The sequence below is a fragment of the Stylophora pistillata genome, chromosome 11, assembly GCF_964205215.1.
Source record: "Stylophora pistillata chromosome 11, jaStyPist1.2, whole genome shotgun sequence".
NCBI lineage: Eukaryota > Metazoa > Cnidaria > Anthozoa > Scleractinia > Pocilloporidae > Stylophora > Stylophora pistillata.
The window spans coordinates 16,881,884-16,900,731 of record NC_142529.1 but is presented as its reverse complement, the minus strand read 5'-3'; the positions used below and the strand labels follow the sequence as shown (position 1 = coordinate 16,900,731).

The window sequence follows — 18,848 nt, the reverse complement described above, 5'->3', positions numbered from 1 at the left end:
TCATGAAGTGCTCAAACACTCACTTTGAAAGGAAATCTTTGTATTCGATATATTTACAATTGTATAATTATGATGGGGATTGTTACCAGTAATTTGAGGTGGGATCCTTTACATGCCGCAGAAGATATAAATTGAAAAGATATGAAGACTAATAATTGTTGATATTTTTATCTGCAGCTTGTTATTTTACGGCCATTGGTTTGCATTATGGTGGTAAAATTCCAGACAGTAGCTTCACAGCCTCCTCAATGTATGATTTTCGTTATGAAGCTGAAAATGGTCGACTGAATAACAATATGGGAAGGGGATGGGGACCAACAGTAAGAAACGATCCTGGCGATTACCTACAAATTGACCTGCTGTGCGAGTATGTCATCTGTGCAGTGGCTACTCAGGGAAGTCCACGCACATCAGAATGGACAACAAAGTACAAAATACAATTATCTCATGATGGTGTCACTTTTATCACCTACCAAGAAAACAATAGAGCAAAGGTTGGTTGCTTTCATTGTACTTGCTGAATGTTCTGAGTTAAGAGTAGGATGCATAATCAATGTTTCTTTTCATTGTCAACTTTCAGTCTTGATGATAAAAGTTTCCTTTTTACTTGAAATTATACAGATGGTAACCTTAAAAAGCACAATCGGAATATGATGTTAATTCATACTCTGCATTCTGCAGCTAATTTTCAGTAATACTAAGTGATCCTTTTAAATTTTAGACTACTATATGTATAAAGTGGAGCAGGGTATTTAGATTTAAGAGTGTATTAATGTCTCTCAAGGAGAGAGGATGATTGTTGTAGGAATTGAACTCGCTAACCATCCTCTCTTTTATAGCACACCTGTGTTTGCTATAAACATTCAATTTAATTGGTTATGCTGTGTAAATTAGTGTGATTTATATATAGGAAAGGGCTCTTTTTGCAGTCAGTGAATCACAAGGCCAAGATCTCCTCTGGTTGACTTTCTCCTTTCTTCACTGTAATATTGTATTCCACAGTCAGTAGATGGCATGTATGTGTATCTGTGGTTTCGCGTGAAGTTAGAGATAGCTTGTACTGTTACTTTATCACACAAATGACTCTTCTGGAATAAGTGCTTGGTAGGAAGCTCTGTGAGACACTTTTGTAATCAACTTATTACACTTCAAAGGACTCTTAGAAGTCATGAAAAGACAATTATGGGTAGATGTTAGGGCTCAGGCAGCCCAGGAATACTGCATGTGTGTGATTGTGGGGTTTAAGATTGAATTTAATAACTTTTAACCCCCCCCCCCCAAAAAAAAAAAAGATAAAATAAAATAAAATAAAATAAAAGACCTTTGGGTTGCCTGTGGTTGGAGGTACATATAAGGAATAACTTAACTTGGCTGGAGCTTCATCGGATCTTAAAGCACAAGCTAAGTATATTGACAGAGTGTTCCTAGTGCTGAGTTTCATGGGAGCACTATAAAGTGTCTAACTGAATACAACTATATAATAGACACTAAATGTCCTTAAATTCTGAATTCGCATCACCAAAGAGTACGCCCGTGCTGCGGGCTACAGAATGTTTTGAGATAAAATCATTTGGTACGTATGATGCACGATCCTCGTGGTAGAGAGCGCTATTTATGCTATAGTGAAAATCCGACCTGAAAAAAAATCAGGCCTATTCAAAATATATGAACTTCATATATTCATCATAACTGATTTATCATCACGGGTTTATTACGAATCATCTTAACGGCCTGCTCCCAGTTGGCTTGTTAGCTCAATTGGTAGAGCGCTGCACTAGATCGCAGAGGTCAGTGATTTGAATCCCATACAGGCCTGATTTTTTTTTTTTTGGCTCGTTAACTCAATTGGTAGAGCACTGCATTAATATAGCAGAGGTCTGATTTTCGCTATTGCATAAATAGCGCTCTCTACTGCGAGGATCATGCATCATACGTATCTATAACCGCAGTTCAAAATATATGAACTTCATATATTCATCATATCCAAAATCATTTGGCATAATCTCCTCTTTCCTATACCCTCAACACCATAACTTACCTATGTTCAAAATACGGTTACAATCCAGAAGCCACCTAGATACACTGTAAGAAAACAAAATTATGTGTTTCCAGAGTGCTAATAACATTTTTATCTGTGCAGTAAATGGTTTGAACCCGGGGGTAACATGTGAAGGTGTAGTCTGATCGTCCGGGTGAGTGTAGTCCTGAGAAGGACTGTTGTCAGTGACTCATTCATGACATAAACATCACAAACGACCGAAAAAGAACGACCTAACTTTACTGACAGATCGAAACAGACCAACCACGAGCGACTTGCGTCACTTGAGTCTTACAGCCAATCACATCACGGCAAAACCAACCGATCATTTCACACGAACTGGAATAAGAACATTATACTGACAACAATCATTCACTTGACTCTGATGATGACTTCCGCACAGGTTGTCGAAACGTCAGTCACTGCCACCGACAACAGTCCTTCTCAGGACTACACTCACCCGGACGATCAGACTACACCTTCACATTTTTATCTGTCATAATCAGCTGGAAGTTACTGTTCATCAATGAACTATTGATTTTAATGATTACTGAACATGCGTAATGTAGTATCCTGCCCGGATGGTTCGGATGTAACCAGTAACACTCACATTAAACCAACACACATTAACTCAACAGTTTAATGGCAGACAACGTGTTCTAACAACACTTCTCCTATGCATGCGCCAATGGGTAATACCCTACAATCTCTCCCTTGTTTGAAATAGATCCTGGAATGAAAACTAGTGTGACTAGACATATAGCTGCGTGAACTCGGGCTTTCAATATCGCATATCTGAAGTTATCTTTAGAGGACTGTTACTGTCGTCATGCAATTCCGTCTTTGCTGGTCATGAATAAGTCTACTTGTGTTTATTTTTGTTTGCTGGAGTGTAATGAATGCTGTTATGGTACTAGATAACAATCAAAATAATATATTACTATATAGGAGTAGGTTACTACAGATTCCAAGGGTTTAAATTCAAGGACTTTTCAATGACTTTGAAGGCCAAGTTTTAGAAAATTGAAGGACCACTTTTGGAAAGGTTTGCACAAGCAATTTTAAAATCATTCAATATTATTTCTCAGCTTTCCCATGAAAGTAGTTATTTTCAACTTGAAAATTGCTTAGAAAAAGCATTGCAAATTCAAGTATTTTCAATGCCTTGAATTTTTTATTTTTAAATTCAAGCACCTTCAAGGATTTTCAAGGCTTTTACAAACCTTGAATAGGTTAATATGTATTTGCCTTTAACTGGAAGGAGAAGGGCACTCTTCATCTATTATTGGTACTGAGTCATAGTATATTGCCAAATGATCACCCAGAGGGAGTTGTCAGAAATCAGTAGATTGAAGCAATATTAATGTTCAGTAGTTCATATTGTTTATAAGAGAAAAATACCTGAATATCAGTTGAATATTGTTGATGGCCACAACAAGAGAAGTAGTCATGCTATTTACAGTTTTAGTATATTCATTTGGAGGCATTTTACCTTCATTAAATACCAAGAGGGAATACACACATTTTGACCTTTTTGTAGGTTTAAAAATACATGTCATACAAAACACTGAAAACCACATCAAAAACCCTGTGCATTCACCATTATTTCTGACAAGATTTTCAAGAATTGATTTTTCATAAAATCTTTTGCCATACTGAATAACATTAGATAAGGTGTTTGAATTCCAATAACTATATGATTTTATTACGTAGTAGCAGAGTGAATAGACAGCCACAGCACAACTCACATTGAACTTTCTGGTTTCACAAGCACGACTCTGAAAAAGGGTACTATTTTGAACTCTGTTAATTTTCACCCCTTTCAACTCAAATACATCATTGTTATGTATACTCTGAAAACAATGTACTTAGCTATTCAGTGATACTTCAAGCAGCACACATGTACCTTAAGGATGGCTTCTACAATAAATATCCCTTGCATGAGAATCGAATATTTTCAAGCCCACATTACCTTTACAATAGATAGCAACTGCAGTACATCCTATTGTCAAGACAAAATCGTTGAAATTTTCGGATAAAAGTGATTGAAAGGCTCTTCAGTCTTTAACACATTTAAAAGTGTGGGTAATTCTGTCTGCATTAAAACTGATTGTCTGGTTAACTGAGAGAAACTTGAATACAACTGATTTCCAATACTCATTATTGACAAGAGATCATTAGCAGAATTGATTCCTTGTTTGTTATTGTAAATCAAGGAGCATGAACTCGTTGCAACACATTGTTGTCCTGAATTTTGTCCAAATACCAACTCATTAGCTTGGCCATAAAATTAGTGCCATATATAAAGACACAAGGGTCTATTACAAGAAAACCTTGATAAATACCACCTTGCTCTATACTTCAATTTCATTGTCCTCTGATATACCCTCACTGAACAATTCAACAAATACTTCTTATCATGTTTTGTAATTTTATTTATCTTATCCTCTTTGTATTAAGCTTACAAATATTCTTTGTAACTCTTCTAACCTTCACATAACGATGTAGCCAAGAGGACTTTGGTACATATGCTTGGACAAATAACCGTCCAACCCTTGGTGATCATGCCTTCCAATCAGCTGCACCTCTTCTTTGGAATGCATTACCTTTGACAATTTGTAACATAAAGACATTGGACACTCAAGACTGCTATCAAAACTCATTTTTTTAATCTAGCTTTCAAATAGATTTTTATTTTTAATCATGTTTCTTATTCACTTAGCTAAGCTATTGTTCTCTTTGAGTGCATAGACTTGTAGGTTCCAATAGGTTCTTATATCTTAGTTACTTTTGCCATAATTTATCTTACGATATTGTGAAGCGTGACTGAGTATATTCATATAGAGGTCCGCGCTATATAAATGTAAATTATCATTATTAGTAGTAAAAAGATAAGTTGTTCCAGCCTTTCAATTTATTTAATTGATCAGCATTCTAATTCCTTGAAAGTTTAAAAATAAGTTTAGAAGCTCGTATATGAGCACGCTCAAGATCATCCATTACTGCAGGTGAGCAGGAACCCCATACTGGTATTCCGTATAAGACACTTGGAAGTACAGTCCTAAAATAAATGGTCTGTAGAATGGGTGATGGCAAGAATTTAATTCCTCTGAGGACTGCTATTTTCTTATTAAAAGATTTTAACAAACTTCTGGAGTGTTCTTGCCAAGAAAGATTACTGTCTAGTTACTCCTAGACATTTACTTGATGATTTAAATGCAATAAATTTTTCACCATACCTCAAAGGCAACAATGGACCAATGAATCTTTCGTTACACAGAACCAATCAATCGGTACTGTGTAAACAGTTTCACCTTCGTCAGGTTCTCGAGCTTCTGGAAACGTAGAGGGATCATCTTGCATTAGTGGTCCTCACAGTGAAGAAGAAGGGCTTTCTTTTGCGCTGCGTTTTTACTCCTTTTCCAACGAAGAATAATTCAAATGATCGCTTCCATTTCTTCCATTGTGCTCCAACAGTTGTAGGATTCCCGTGAATATCGAAGTTAGATATTCCACCTAAATCAGTGGTAATTGCGACAGCCATTCTCAAACTACAATATAGGTCATTCAATAAGTGGTTTTCCTCGTCGCCAGTTGTAGTATCCCGCCCGGATGGTTCGGATTTAACTAGTAACACTCGGATTAAACCAGCACACATTAACTCAACAGTTTAATGGCGGACAACGAACAACAACTCTCGTACGCATGCGCCAATGGGTAATACACTACACGTAAAAGTTTACAACCATCTTAAGGTATCTCTTTCTGTACTTCTAACTCCAGGCCTTTCGTGGAAATTCAAACAGCAACGCCATTAAAAAGAACAGTCTTGATGAATTTGCAAGTGCAAGGTTCATCCAGTTTGTGCCAACAGCGTATCATAATTGGAAAGTTCTGAGAGTGGAAGTATATGGAGGTAATCATGCGTTTGACCACTTGTTTCCTCTCGAGACAAAAACAAAATTAATTATTGTTTAAGTTAATCGTCAAAGGGGAGCTACAGAGTAGGTGAATACAGTATGTGCACTGTATTCCATGATGCCTACTGACCCATTACCATGGTTAACTGGTTCAGCAAAGTTCTAAAGTTGGACAGCAGAAAATTTGGGAATCAGCCTCTCATGGGTGCTGATATCTTGCTCGTGTTTATCCGGTGTTTTTGACCTGAGGGACTACATGGAACAAATTATCTCATGATATAATCACAACTTAACTCTATATATATCACAAGGAATAACATTAACTTTTAAAAGGATTTTTTCCTTTTATTAATACATTTTAATATATTTACCTTTCATGTGGATTTTGTGGAACCAATCAGTTTGTAAGTATCTTCAAACTTTACCTAATACTCAATGAGAATTTATGATCTTGTTCCTTTTTATGGGGATAATACAAGTATGATAATTTAATTAGGGTCAAATGCCTTCTCTGATTTCATATTGTTTTAATGCCTTTTATCAAACTCAGTGTGACAGTCCTTTATAACAAAATCTAGGCTTTGACTGAGTTTTAACTTTCAAGGTGATTCTTTTCTTCTATTATAATACTTTGAGTCTTCTAACTTTTATAAGATTTTTATCAGGGAATCTGCTAATTAACCATTTTGTATAACAATGAATATAATTTACATTTGAAGGGGATTTATTTTCTCCTATTAAAGAATTTAACATTTTTACTTTCCATGTAGGTTTTGTGAAACCAATCAGATTGTAATTATCTTCATACTATAACTAATACTAAATGAGAATGTGGCTTATAAGGATACACAAGTATGATGATTCAAGGTCTAATGCTTCCAATGATTTTCATAATTTTTTTATGCTTCTATCAAACTCTGCAGAAGGGTCCTTTTATTGGGCAATTTAAGCTTTGACCTCATTATAACTTCAAAGATGATTCCTTCCTTCTATTAATATCTTGAGTCTTTTTACTTGAATCAAAATTTTTATCAGGGAATCTGCTAACCATTCTGTATAACAATGAATAAAATCAACTTTTAGAGGGATTTTTCCTTGTACTAATACATTAAATATTTTTACTTTTCATGTGGGCTTTGTGGAACCAATCAGGTCCTAAGAATCTACATACTTTACCTAATACTTAATGAGAATGTGGCCTTTTCTTTTTATGAGGATATATAAATATGATAATTCAGGGTCAAATGCTTACTCTGATTTTCACATTTTTGTAATGCCTTTTATCAAACTCAGCAGGTGAGTCCTTTCATTAGGAAATCTAGGCTTTGACTGAATTATTTCCATTTTACAGTTCCAGGCACCATATTGGATTTGTAACCACGCAGACATGATCGCGAGGCTAGTGTTGAGTGCATGGTTACTAAAACAAGGAATGACCTGCAATACATACATACATACATACATACTTTATTTATTCCAGAAGCAGACTATGTATACACTAAGAGGAAAGGGAAAATATGCTTCCAGAAAAGGAGGTTAAGAGGTTATCCCTATGTGAAAACTCCCTAAAAAATAAGTCTAAATGAAAATAAAATACTTAGTTATAATTAAATATTTAAGTACAATTTAAGCTGAGATTTAAAATGCTGAAGATTATCAGCTTCCACTGTTTCTTGGTAATTCATCCATAATTTAACAATCCTAATGAAAAACGAATGTTTATAACAATAATTAAGTCTTGCTGGTTTGATGTAAAGTTTGTACTGATGATTTGCTCTCGTACATCTAGTTATGACGAAATCAAAAAAGTTTCCAAAATCTAAATGGTAAAAACCAAAAATAATTTTACAACACTCAACTAAAGATAGATAAGTTCTACAGTCGGAAAGAGTAGGCCATTTTAGCAATTTGCATCGGTCTTCGTAGGACATGTCTCCTTTGCATTCAATTTGATTTAAAGCAAGTCTTGAAGCTCTTCGCTGTACATTCTCAAGAGCATGGATGTCCTTGACGAGGTAAGGACACCAGACAGGTACCACATATTCCACAATTACAGTGATCTACAACGACCTACAAAGAGCTACAATGACCTACAATGAGCTACAATGGGTTACCACGGGAACAAGGAATGACCTAAAATGATTTACAACGACCTACAATGAGCTACAATAAGCTACAATAAGCTACAATAAGCTACAATGAGCTATTATGAGTGTTACGAAAAATTGTGGTGACTTGCGTGACTTTACGCGTGGGTTTGTCATTTGGCGGAAAAGTTTAAATAAAGATACCTAATGAATAAACTTACCACGATTATTCCTTTCATTCATTCATTCATTCATTCATTCATTCATTTTTATTCGCACTATTTCGAGAGGTTACAGTAGAGATTGCTATAGATTACAAAAGTCAGAACATATAAGAACAGCTTATGATCTGTTCCGCACAAGATATTTACACAAGGTGACAGCAACTTAAGATGACACAATGGGTAAAAAGAGTGAATGGTGCTAAAGACGACTGACGTAGCCTCATGATAGTGTGATGACCTTTTTGTTTTGCTGTCTAAAAATATCAATGAGTTAAAGGTGTTAACAGGCCAAATACCTCTCATAGTCTCGTGGCGCTGTGATACGTTACGGTAGTTTGGAAAATAGAGAATTTCAGAATTCGGAACCAGAACCGGAATACTCGGAATACCCAGAATTCCCAGAATGACCGAAAAATATCAAATTAAAAAAAAAGAATAAAAGTAAATAAATAAATAAGAACATTGATGATTAAAAATTAGTGTTAAATTCAGAACTTATTAAATAATTTAATACGAAAATTTTCTCAGAGGGTCTTGAAAAAAAAAACACTCACTGGCACTGTTCATGGAGAAGCACGTATTAGAATTTAAAAAAGTCTGCGTCGGGCCAGTAGCCCATACAGCCTAAGCAACAAAATATTTCTACTTTCCCTTCCTCCTGGATAGGATGCCAGTCCATCACCTGGTTACTCCCATTTTAAATTTGCCTCCACCCATTTACACACCTATATGTCTAGCCAGGGAGTCATGACCATTAGGCCTGCATGCTTTTCCAGCCAGAACTATTGCAAAAGATTAAACAAATGCAATATTTCCAATTAGTTTAAAAATATCCGAACTATTACAAATTAACACTCTACCTTAAATAATTATTAACTACACATTGGGAGCTATCAAAGCAGCTACCAATAAGACCAGCTGTCGACAGTCAGTCTATTTAAGAACTATTTTGAGGGAAGAACTCGCATTAAATGTGCATTAGGAAGCGAAATGTCAGCAGATCAGCTGTTTGGAAGAACCGCCGGGTTAGCATAAGCCTCGCTATCATGTTTGCACGGTTACAAATCCAATAAGGTGCCTGGAACTGTAAAATAACGCAAGTTATTTATTTAAATAACTTGAGTCTTCTAACATTTAACAAGGTGTTTAGCAGGGAATCTACTAAGCATTCTGTAAGACATTGAATACAATTAAATTTTAAAAGGAATTTTTCCTTGTATTAATACATTTAATATTTTTTACTTTTTATGTGGGTTTTGTGAAACCAATCAGGTTGTAAGTATCTTTATACTTTACCTAATGCTTAATGAGAATGTGACTTATTCCTTTTATGAGGATACAAATATGATAATTCGGGGTCAAATGCTTCCTCTGATTTTCATATATTTTTGAATACTTTCTATCAAACCCAGTGGGACAGTCCTATTATCTAGGCTTTGACTGATTTATAACTTTCAAGATGATTCTTACCTTCCATTAATAACTTGAGTCTTTTAGCTTTTATCAAGATTTTATCGGGGAATCTGCTAACCATTTTTTATGACAATTCATGAATAAAGTTAACTTTTAAAAGGATTTTTTCTTCTATAATTGATAAATTTAACATCTTTACTTTTCATGTGGGTTTTGTGGAACCAATCATACCTTAGCTAATATGCTTAATGAGTATTTATCTTGTTCCTTTTATGTGGATATACAAATGTGATAATTCAGGGTCAAATGCTTCCTCTGATTTTCAAATTTTTTATAATTATACCTTTCAAGATGATTCTTTCCTTCTAATGATAACTTGAGTCTTCTAACGGTTATGGGTATATACAAAAATGATGATTTAGGGTCAAATGCTTTCTCTGATTTTCTTATCTTTTTGATGCCTTTTATTAAATTCATTGGGACAGTCCTTTTATAAGGAAGCGTAGACTTTGACTTAATTATAACCTTCAAGATGACTCTATCCTTTGAATAATATATAACTTGAGTCCTCTAAGTTTCATCAAGATTTTCTCAGGGAATCTGCTATTACCATTCTGTAGAACAATGAATGAAATAAACTTTGAAAAAGGATCTTTTTCTTCTATTAAATTGAATGCATTTAATATTTTAACTTTTCATGTGGATTGTGTTGATCGAATGACTCAGCTGGTAAGTATCTTCATACTATACCTAATGCTTAGCAAAAATGTGGCTTGTTCCTTTTATGAGATTATACAGATATGTTAATTAAGGGTCAAATGAGATTTTCTTAATGCCTTTTATTAAACTCCATGGGACAGTCCTTTTGTAAGATGATTCTTTCCTTTTAATAATAACTTGAGTCATCTGACTTTTATCCATTGGGTATATAGAAATATGATGATTCAGGGTCAAATGCTTCCTATGATTTTAACATTATTTTTTAAATGCTTTTTATTAAACTCAGTGGGACAGTCCTTTTATGAGGAAATGTAGGCTTCGACTGAATTATAACTCTTGAGATGATTTTTTCTTCTAATAATAATTTGAGTCTTCCAGTACTTATATCAAAATTTTTATCAGGGAATCTGCTAACATTCTATATGACAACAAATATAATTGGCTATTAATAGGATCTTTTCCTTCTATTGATACTTCTATTTTCAATATTTTTGTTTTTCATGTGGATTTTGTGGATCAAATCAGCTTGTAAGTATCTTCATACTTTAGCTAATGCTTAATGAGAATGTGGCTTGTTCCTTTTTATGAGGATAAACAAATATGTTAATTAAGGGCCAAATGTTCCTCTGATTTTTGTATTTTTTAATGCTTCTTAACAAACTAAGTGGAACAGTCCCATTATTAGGAAATCTAGGCTTTGACTGATTCCTAACTTTTTGGATGATTGTTTTCTTCTTTTGATAACACGAGTCTTCTAACCTTTATCAACTTGAAGATGTTTATCAGGGAATGTGCTAACTATCCTGTATGACAATGAATAAAATTAACCTAGAAAACGATTTTTTCTTTCTTTCAATAAATTTGATATGCTTACTTTTCACATGGATTTTGTGGAATGAATCAGGTTCTAAGTATCTTCAGACTACCTACTTCTTCGTGAGAATGTGGCTTGTTCCTTTTTATGAGGATATACCAATATGCTAATTCAGGATCAAAATCTTTCTCTGATTTTATATTTTTTAATGCTTCTTATCAAACTCAGTGTTGCGTGTTTCGTAGAAACACATAATGCTTGAAATCAAAATCTCAACCAAACCAGTAAGGACAGTTTTCTGCAAATAGAAAGTGCTTTAGCAAGAGAAATTACAATACACCCAAATACAACGAAAACTTACCGACTGTTCGAGCTTAGAGTTTCCATTTTAGTCTTCCACAATATCTAACCTTAAGTTTTGAATGAATACAGAAATGTGCTCTTAGGATAATTTTCAGTTATGAAGTGCATTACGCAGATGCCCTGGGACGTTCAGGCCTCATTACATTATAGCAAAGAAGGATGGAACTATGTAAAAAACTTTTTAACAAAATTGTACATAACCCCCTTGATGTTCTGCACCCTCTTATTCCTTTTAATGAGAGACCAACTAAAGACCTCGGAAGGCTAGACCATACCGTGTAAAGCCATGTAAGACCAATAGGTATCGTGACACTTTCATTAACAAACATTCAGTTCTTTTTTAGCACTTCAGCTGCGCTAATTTTAAAATCTTATATTTGTAGTCGTGGATTCTTATTGTAAACATATTGCAAGTAGTTTTGTAATTATATTTATAAAAATTCCCCTTCTATACATTGTAAACCTTAGCAATTCAGTCCATGCTGCTATTAAGGTATTGAATAAACCATTCTTCTTCTTCTTCCTCCTCCTCCTCCTCCTCCTCAACAACAACAAAAATTCACAGTAACAAAATATCTTAGCATGAATGCCACAATTCTCCTTCCAAGAACACATGGGAGATTAATGGCCTTTATGGCCAATATTAGGAAAAGAGATCGCGCTAGCTTGGTGGAGAACGACTTTTGCAATGGAAACTGTCCCACATGCACTTCCTAATATAGATTTCAGAGCCGAATGAACATTAAAGATCTTATTAAATCAGTCTTAGTTTGACTGTAGCTTAAGGAGTTTATATTTCGAATTCTAGATATGTTCCTTATCATTGTATATTATTGTATAAAGTTACTTTTAGCCGAAGAAAGATTTTATCATTGTAAATATTAAAGATTATTGTAATTTTTAGGTAGGATGGTGTCCCTGATTAGTAAGCCTATTATGGGCTTGCTAGAAGTTTGACACTGAAATAAAATTATTATTATTATTATTGCCCGGATGTTTTCCATAAGACATAGGCATGCAATGGGAGCTACACCAGCCCCTAAATAAAATCTATACAAACTATTTCATTTTCATAAGCTATATGCTACCAGTGTACGCGATTTAACGTGGAATAATGCAAAGCTACTCAATAACTATAAGCAATATAAACTAACTGTCCATATCTTAGACTAATATCATTAGGTGCGAGCGTAAATACACCTTGTTATATTTCCGTCCATATGGATCCACACCAGTTCAAGGCACGTTGCAAATGTCAAATGCCATGTCCACTGTTGGTCAATAAAGTTAGATCAGAGTCTGCATCAACTGCAATTTTGGAATGCTTGCACAGGCACATCAATAACATCAAGGCACTACTTGCAAGTGCGATCATAGAATCACTGGATGATTCTAAATGACTAAGGACTTGATAATTCAAGACAACACAGCTTTGTAATTGGTTGTACGAGGGTAGTCACTGTCATTTTCACCTCCCTCTGTTTTTGACGCTTTACATGAGTCATGACAGTGAAACTGGTCTTAACTCTTGCAGAACGCACAAGCCCATCTTCACTAGGAAAGACCTCAACTACTTGCACAAGTGGCCACTGTCCTCTTGTAAAGTTCTTGCCACTTAGCTAACAGAGTGACATCTTCCACTTTTAGATTTTCCTTTGGTTTGTTCCACTTCTTTTGTTCCTGAAGGGTTGGGGGGAATTCTCTAATCCACTGTTTCCAAAAGAGATTTGACAAGTATTGTGCTTGTTTCCGCTGTTGTTGACAGTACATATCTTCTTTGTCAAAAATTCTGAGGGGCAAACTGGAACATGGTCGCAGCTGTAACAGTGGTTGGAGTCAAGGGTTCTTCATCCTTAGTTAACATCATCGTTGTTTCGCGTCAAAGGTCCACTGTTGAGGATGTTGGTCGCTTCAGTCAGCACAGTGTTAAGCACTTCGTCACAGACCACCTGTTCCTTGAACAAGGCCTTCAAGATTTGGTGCACAGACCTGATCATTCTATCCCAAGCTCCTCTCATATGGCTTGCCCTTGGTGGATTGAAGATCCACTGAATTCCTCTTTGAGGGCAGAATCCATTGATCTTTGGCTGATTCCATTCTGTAATCGCTTCTTTCAACTCCTTGTCTGCTTTAGTTAAGTTCGTTTCACAGTTTCTCCTAATCTCAGGGCATCCTCTGAGGCAAATGAATCTTCTCAATGCATTGATCATAGAATCTGTATTCAAGGTATTTGCAACTTTAATGTGTATGGCGCAGACTGACAAGCATGTGAAAATACATCCATATCTCTTGACTCTACTTCTTCCCCACTTCACTTCTATGGGGCCAAAAAAATCCACCCCAACACATGTGAATGGAGGTTTATGTGGGGTAATCCTGTCTTCAGGCAACTTTGCTATGAACTGCTCTCCAGTGCGTGCCTTTCATTTTTAGCAATCAACACACCTCATTACACGTCGTACAGCAGAGTGTCCTTTATGACCCAAAACCTTTATCTCAGAGACGATAGCACAGATTCCTGGCCCATATGGCCCACACTCCTGTGGTTGTGCCAGATAATTAGCTCTGTCACATGGTAATCGTTCGATACAATGTAAGGATACTTCAAGTCTTCGTTAATGGGAGTACTCTCAAGTCTCCCACCAACTGCCAGCACCCCATTTCGTAATTTTGGATTGGAATATTAAGGTGCCCTCTTTCTTTAGTGTCTTGTTCTTTAACCATTTGTTTGCATCAGGCGAGATGTTGCTGAGTGCCTCAAACACCTTTGGAAAGGTCGCTTTCTGGACCAGTTGGACAATTTCCTCTTCAGCCTTCTGCAGCTCAAGTATGACTAGTTATCCAATTATGTTTTCTGCACTAATTAGAGAAGAAGCGTCATCTATTTTTGCTTGCAAACTTTGCTCTGGAGAAACTTCTTGTAACATAACATCCAAGCGAACGATTTCTTCAATTTCCACCATGAATAGTGATGTATCAAACCTTGTATTGAATCTTGTACAGCAACAGTGGTATAGATTTGGATTTCCTTTCTAACTTCAGGATTGCTATCTTTCAAGGGGGGGCACTTCAATCATTGCTGGCCAGGAAGAGTCTTCTTTCCAAGGGAACTGCGCTGGACCATTTAACCACCGACTGTTCTTTATCATCTCATCAAGCCTTTAGCCTTTATATGCGTCGTCTACTAGATTTTTGTCTTGGCTGACGTATCTCCAATCCGAGGTGGAGGATATGCTACGGATCATGGGGAGGCGATTCCACTCAAAGGTGGGAAACCGCTTGGTAATAACTTGGCCTTCATTACGAAAGGGGGAGATGAAAGCAAGTAGATCAAGTGATGAATTGAGAACTGACAACACTCCATGTCTGGATATTGGTTTTTCTTCCAATAATCGCTGAACTTTGGCTGACACCTTCCAGATGAATTTGTCAGTCTCTTCATTCTACTTCAAACCAAGCACACATGCAGTAGGCAAATCTACTATGTCCAGGTTGACCACTGAACTTGCTCTTTCAGATTTTTGTATTTCAGCTAACACTTTCCAGTCATTGCTAACCCACTTTGTTATTCTGAAGCCACTTTTCGCTAGCATAACTCTCTTAGTTGTGAAGACAGTCTCATCACAATCTCTGGTGAGCTTACAGTCTTCATCAAATCGCCAACATACATGTTTTTCTTCACGGTTTGGACTGTTACAGGGTCGAATTCTGATTGATAAATTGATGCTGTTTTCTTTAGGCAAAAGTTAGCACAAGCTGGAGACGAGGTCACTCCAAATAGATGTTTCACCATGCAGTACTCTCGTGGTTCCTTATTCAGGTCACCATTGGGCCAACAAAGGAATCTCAATGTATCACAGTCTTTACGCTCAACATAAACTTTATGAAACACAGCCTCAATTTCAGCTGCCATCGCAACAGATTCTTGGTGAAATCTGATCAATACTCCTACTAATGGATTTGTCAATTCAGGGCCTTGTAGTAATTGCTGATTAATGGAGGTTCCATGATACTTTGCACCACAATCAAAGACCACTCTGACTTTTCCTGGTTTCAACGAAGGAAGGAAGGTACCAAACTGGTCGATCTCTCACGTCTAACTCTTCCTTTCCAACTCTCTGGGCGTGCCCCTTAACTATTTACCCTTGCACTGTGCTTCAGTGCTTTGAGTCAACCAACCTTACTTTGTGCGGACAAAATTCACTGAACAACTGTGATCTCCCTTAAGCTTATTAGCTCTTTTGCCAGCCTTTCGTGGCACAGTGTCACCTCCAAACCATTGTCAAGCAGAGCATTTGTTCTGACCATCCTACCACTGCTTTTTCTTTGAACTTTGACAAGCATGATCCCAAGAGAAACTCCCTTTCCTCTGGCCCCAGTGACTGCCACAGTGGCTTCTCTATCATTGCCGGCCCCAGTAACAGGAGGCAAAGTGTTTGCTTGTCTTGCTCATGATTGTTGTTCAGCATAAGGAGAATGTGGTTTGTTCCTTTCATGAGGATATAATTAAGTTATATTATCTAAGGGTCAAATGATTCCTCTGCCATATTAATGTTTTTTTTTTCATTTAGGAAGATCTCTGTCAGGGAATCTGGTAACTTTTCTATCTGAAAGTGAATAAAATTAGCTTTAAAACAAATTTCTCCTTCTATAAATAACTTTACTTTTTTTACTTTTCATGTGGATTTTGCGGAACAAATCAGATTGAGTATCTTCATACTTGGCCTAACTGTTAATAATAATGTGGCCTGTTTCTTTTTAAGAGGATAAACAAAAATATGTCAGTTAAGGGCCAAATGATGCCTCTGATCCTTATTTTATTTGAATTTTTTTTTTTAATAAACTCAGTGGGAAAGTCCTTTTATTAGGGAATCTGAGCTTTGACAAATTAATAATTATAACTTTCAATTATGGCTTTTAGGGAGATTCAAGTATGATTTCAAACCAAAACTACAGAAACAGTTGCCACTTTTTATATCCGATTAATTTTGGGTTTGCAAAATTCAGTTGCTCAAATAAAGGAACTTTTGGGCTATAGAACTATTGTTTGTGTTTAGTACTGAGCTGATTTAAGTAAAAGTTGCAAAAGTTGTCTTTTATTTTCCTGCCATTTGATTGGTTGCCTTAAACAAGCCCCTGAAGTTTAATTCATTTGGTTTTCATATGTTTTAGTAAAGCTTTCATTTTCTCTGAGAAAAAGATGCGATTTAGAACAAAAAAGGAGCTAATCCTGAATAAATCGCGCTGATGAGAACCAATACAGATAGCGGAGATACAGATAGAAATACTGTTATTAAAATAGTGTAAATTACATTCAAATAATTATGACTCTTCAAGAATGTCTTATATAAGAACTAATTGATTAAAAAATGATTCTTTTTATCATTATGATAATTATTGTTTATTTAATTTAATTTCATCTGTTTCCTTTTCAATTGGATGCTTCACTTCACAAAACAGATGTTAAGTGTCTTCAAATGTTCAAGGGCTCTTTATCATGTGGATGACTAGTTATTGATAATACTTCTTTAATGATTGAATTTGGTAGGATTAGGTCTTCTCACTTAATCATGTGGACATTATTAAGTGCTGTCAGTATTAGTTTACAGCTCAAACAACTTCCTTTCCCATTTTTGCTCTTTCATTATCATTATCATATATTATGATTTTTTTTTTCATGGTAAAGCCTACATAACTTTTCTGGCTATAGCAATACATCAAACTATTGACAAAAAAAATAGTTACCTTTAGTCTATTTCCTTATGTGATGCTTTCACTCATCAAAGTGCAGAAATTCACCAATGATTTTGATGTAGCTCAATGGCAGAACATCACATAACAAATCTTAAGCTCTGAAGCTCATATTTTGGGGAAATAAGACTTTTTTGTCTCCTCCTGGCTGGTTACAAAGGAAAAGGAACATTTTTCTTGATCAGTCTCCATTTTAACTGTGTTTATTTGCATTGTGGTTCAGTGCTAAAGCATCTATTGAAGATCGCAGCTGTAAGTTTGACTCAGGTTGGGGCGTCACAAATATGTCATATCCCACAAAAACATTTTCTGTAGTCATAATAATTGTGAATATGGGGTTGTGGTAGACAACACACCCTTAAGCCAAGTTATGTGCCTGGGTTTTAACAATGCTGGTATTCAAGTCAGTAAATGTTTGTGGTGACTGCCTCTTATAGAGGGCAAAGCCAGATAATTATGTTGTCGAGATGAGCAAGTGAGTGTAACAATACAATACTGATCTTGACCCAATTTTGACCCAATATGATACCCAGTAATAATATCTTAAGAAATGGTTGTTTTTATCATTATGATAATTATTATTTTTTCAATTTAATTTCATCTTTTTCTTTTTCATTTGGATGCTTGTGCACAAAACAGGTGGTAAGTGTCTTCAAGTGTTCAAGAGCTCTTTATCATGTGGATGTAGTTATAATAATTGATAATACTTCTTTAAGGATTGAATTTGGTAGGATCAGGTCTTCTCACTTAATCATGTGGACATTGTTACATTTATTAGTTGCTGTCATTATTATTTACAGCTCAAATACCTTCCTTTTCCGTTTTTTCTTTTCATTATCATTATCATATATCATTATCATGATTTTCTTTCATGGTAAAGGCTACGTAACTTGTCTGGCTATAGCAATACATCAACCTATTGATAAAAAAAAAAAATTGCCTTTAGTCTATTTCCTTACGTGACACTTTCACTCATCAAAGCAGTATGCAGGAATTCACAATTGATTTTGATGTAGCTCATTGGTGGAACATCACATCCAAAATCTTAAGTGTCCCTGTCTGAGAAAGTGTTCCAGGAGCCCAAAGTGGTGGTCAACCGATTTGGCTGAAACTTGGCACAAAAGTTGAGTGTGATAAGATATTTCAAAAGCCTGTTTGGCTCACTTCTTTGACTGTTTGTTCTGGAGTTTCAGGGGGAGTCCCATAATTGTGGCCTATGGAGCACCAAAACTTCATCCTTCTAGGTGGCAATTTGAAAGTGCTATAAAACTCCATTGGAAAATTGTGCTTCCAAATGAATCTGACCATGGACTCTAATATAGTGGAGCTCTTAATTCAATATGATACCTAGTAATAATATCTTAAGAAATGGTTGTTTTTATCATTATGATAGTTATTATTTTTTCAATTTAATTTCATCTTTTTCCTTTTCATTTGGATGCTTGTGCACAAAACAGGTGGTAAGTGTCTTCAAATGTTCAAGAGCTCTTTATCATGTGGATGTAGTTATAATAATTG

General features: G+C 35.6%; 1 protein-coding gene and 1 long non-coding RNA gene across 5 annotated transcripts in view; one reads left to right on the top strand and one right to left on the bottom strand.

Annotated features, from left to right (window-relative positions):
• The window catches only part of LOC111339065 (lactadherin), a 38,145-nt gene extending 21,931 nt beyond the window's left edge, over positions 1-16,214 (top strand). For 2 of the 3 annotated variants that reach the window (XM_022945642.2, XM_022945637.2), the window contains 2 exons: positions 178-494; positions 5,822-16,214. In XM_022945642.2, the coding sequence (XP_022801377.1) occupies positions 178-494; positions 5,822-6,016 (512 nt within the window). In that variant the 3' untranslated portion in view covers positions 6,017-16,214. The remainder of the gene's footprint in view (positions 1-177; positions 495-5,821) is intronic. The other variant, XM_022945639.2, reaches the window with a different exon arrangement.
• On the bottom strand, positions 332-5,750 carry LOC148720337 (uncharacterized). Of its 2 annotated transcripts, none has more exons than XR_015993127.1 (4): positions 5,278-5,750; positions 4,529-4,644; positions 2,039-2,082; positions 332-469 (listed from the first exon to the last, which is right to left on the bottom strand). It is a non-coding gene; the product is annotated as an uncharacterized LOC148720337 (long non-coding RNA). The 2 variants fall into 2 exon arrangements; XR_015993128.1 differs by lacking the exon at positions 332-469 and adding an exon at positions 488-629.
• Positions 16,215-18,848: the final 2,634 nt, after the last annotated feature.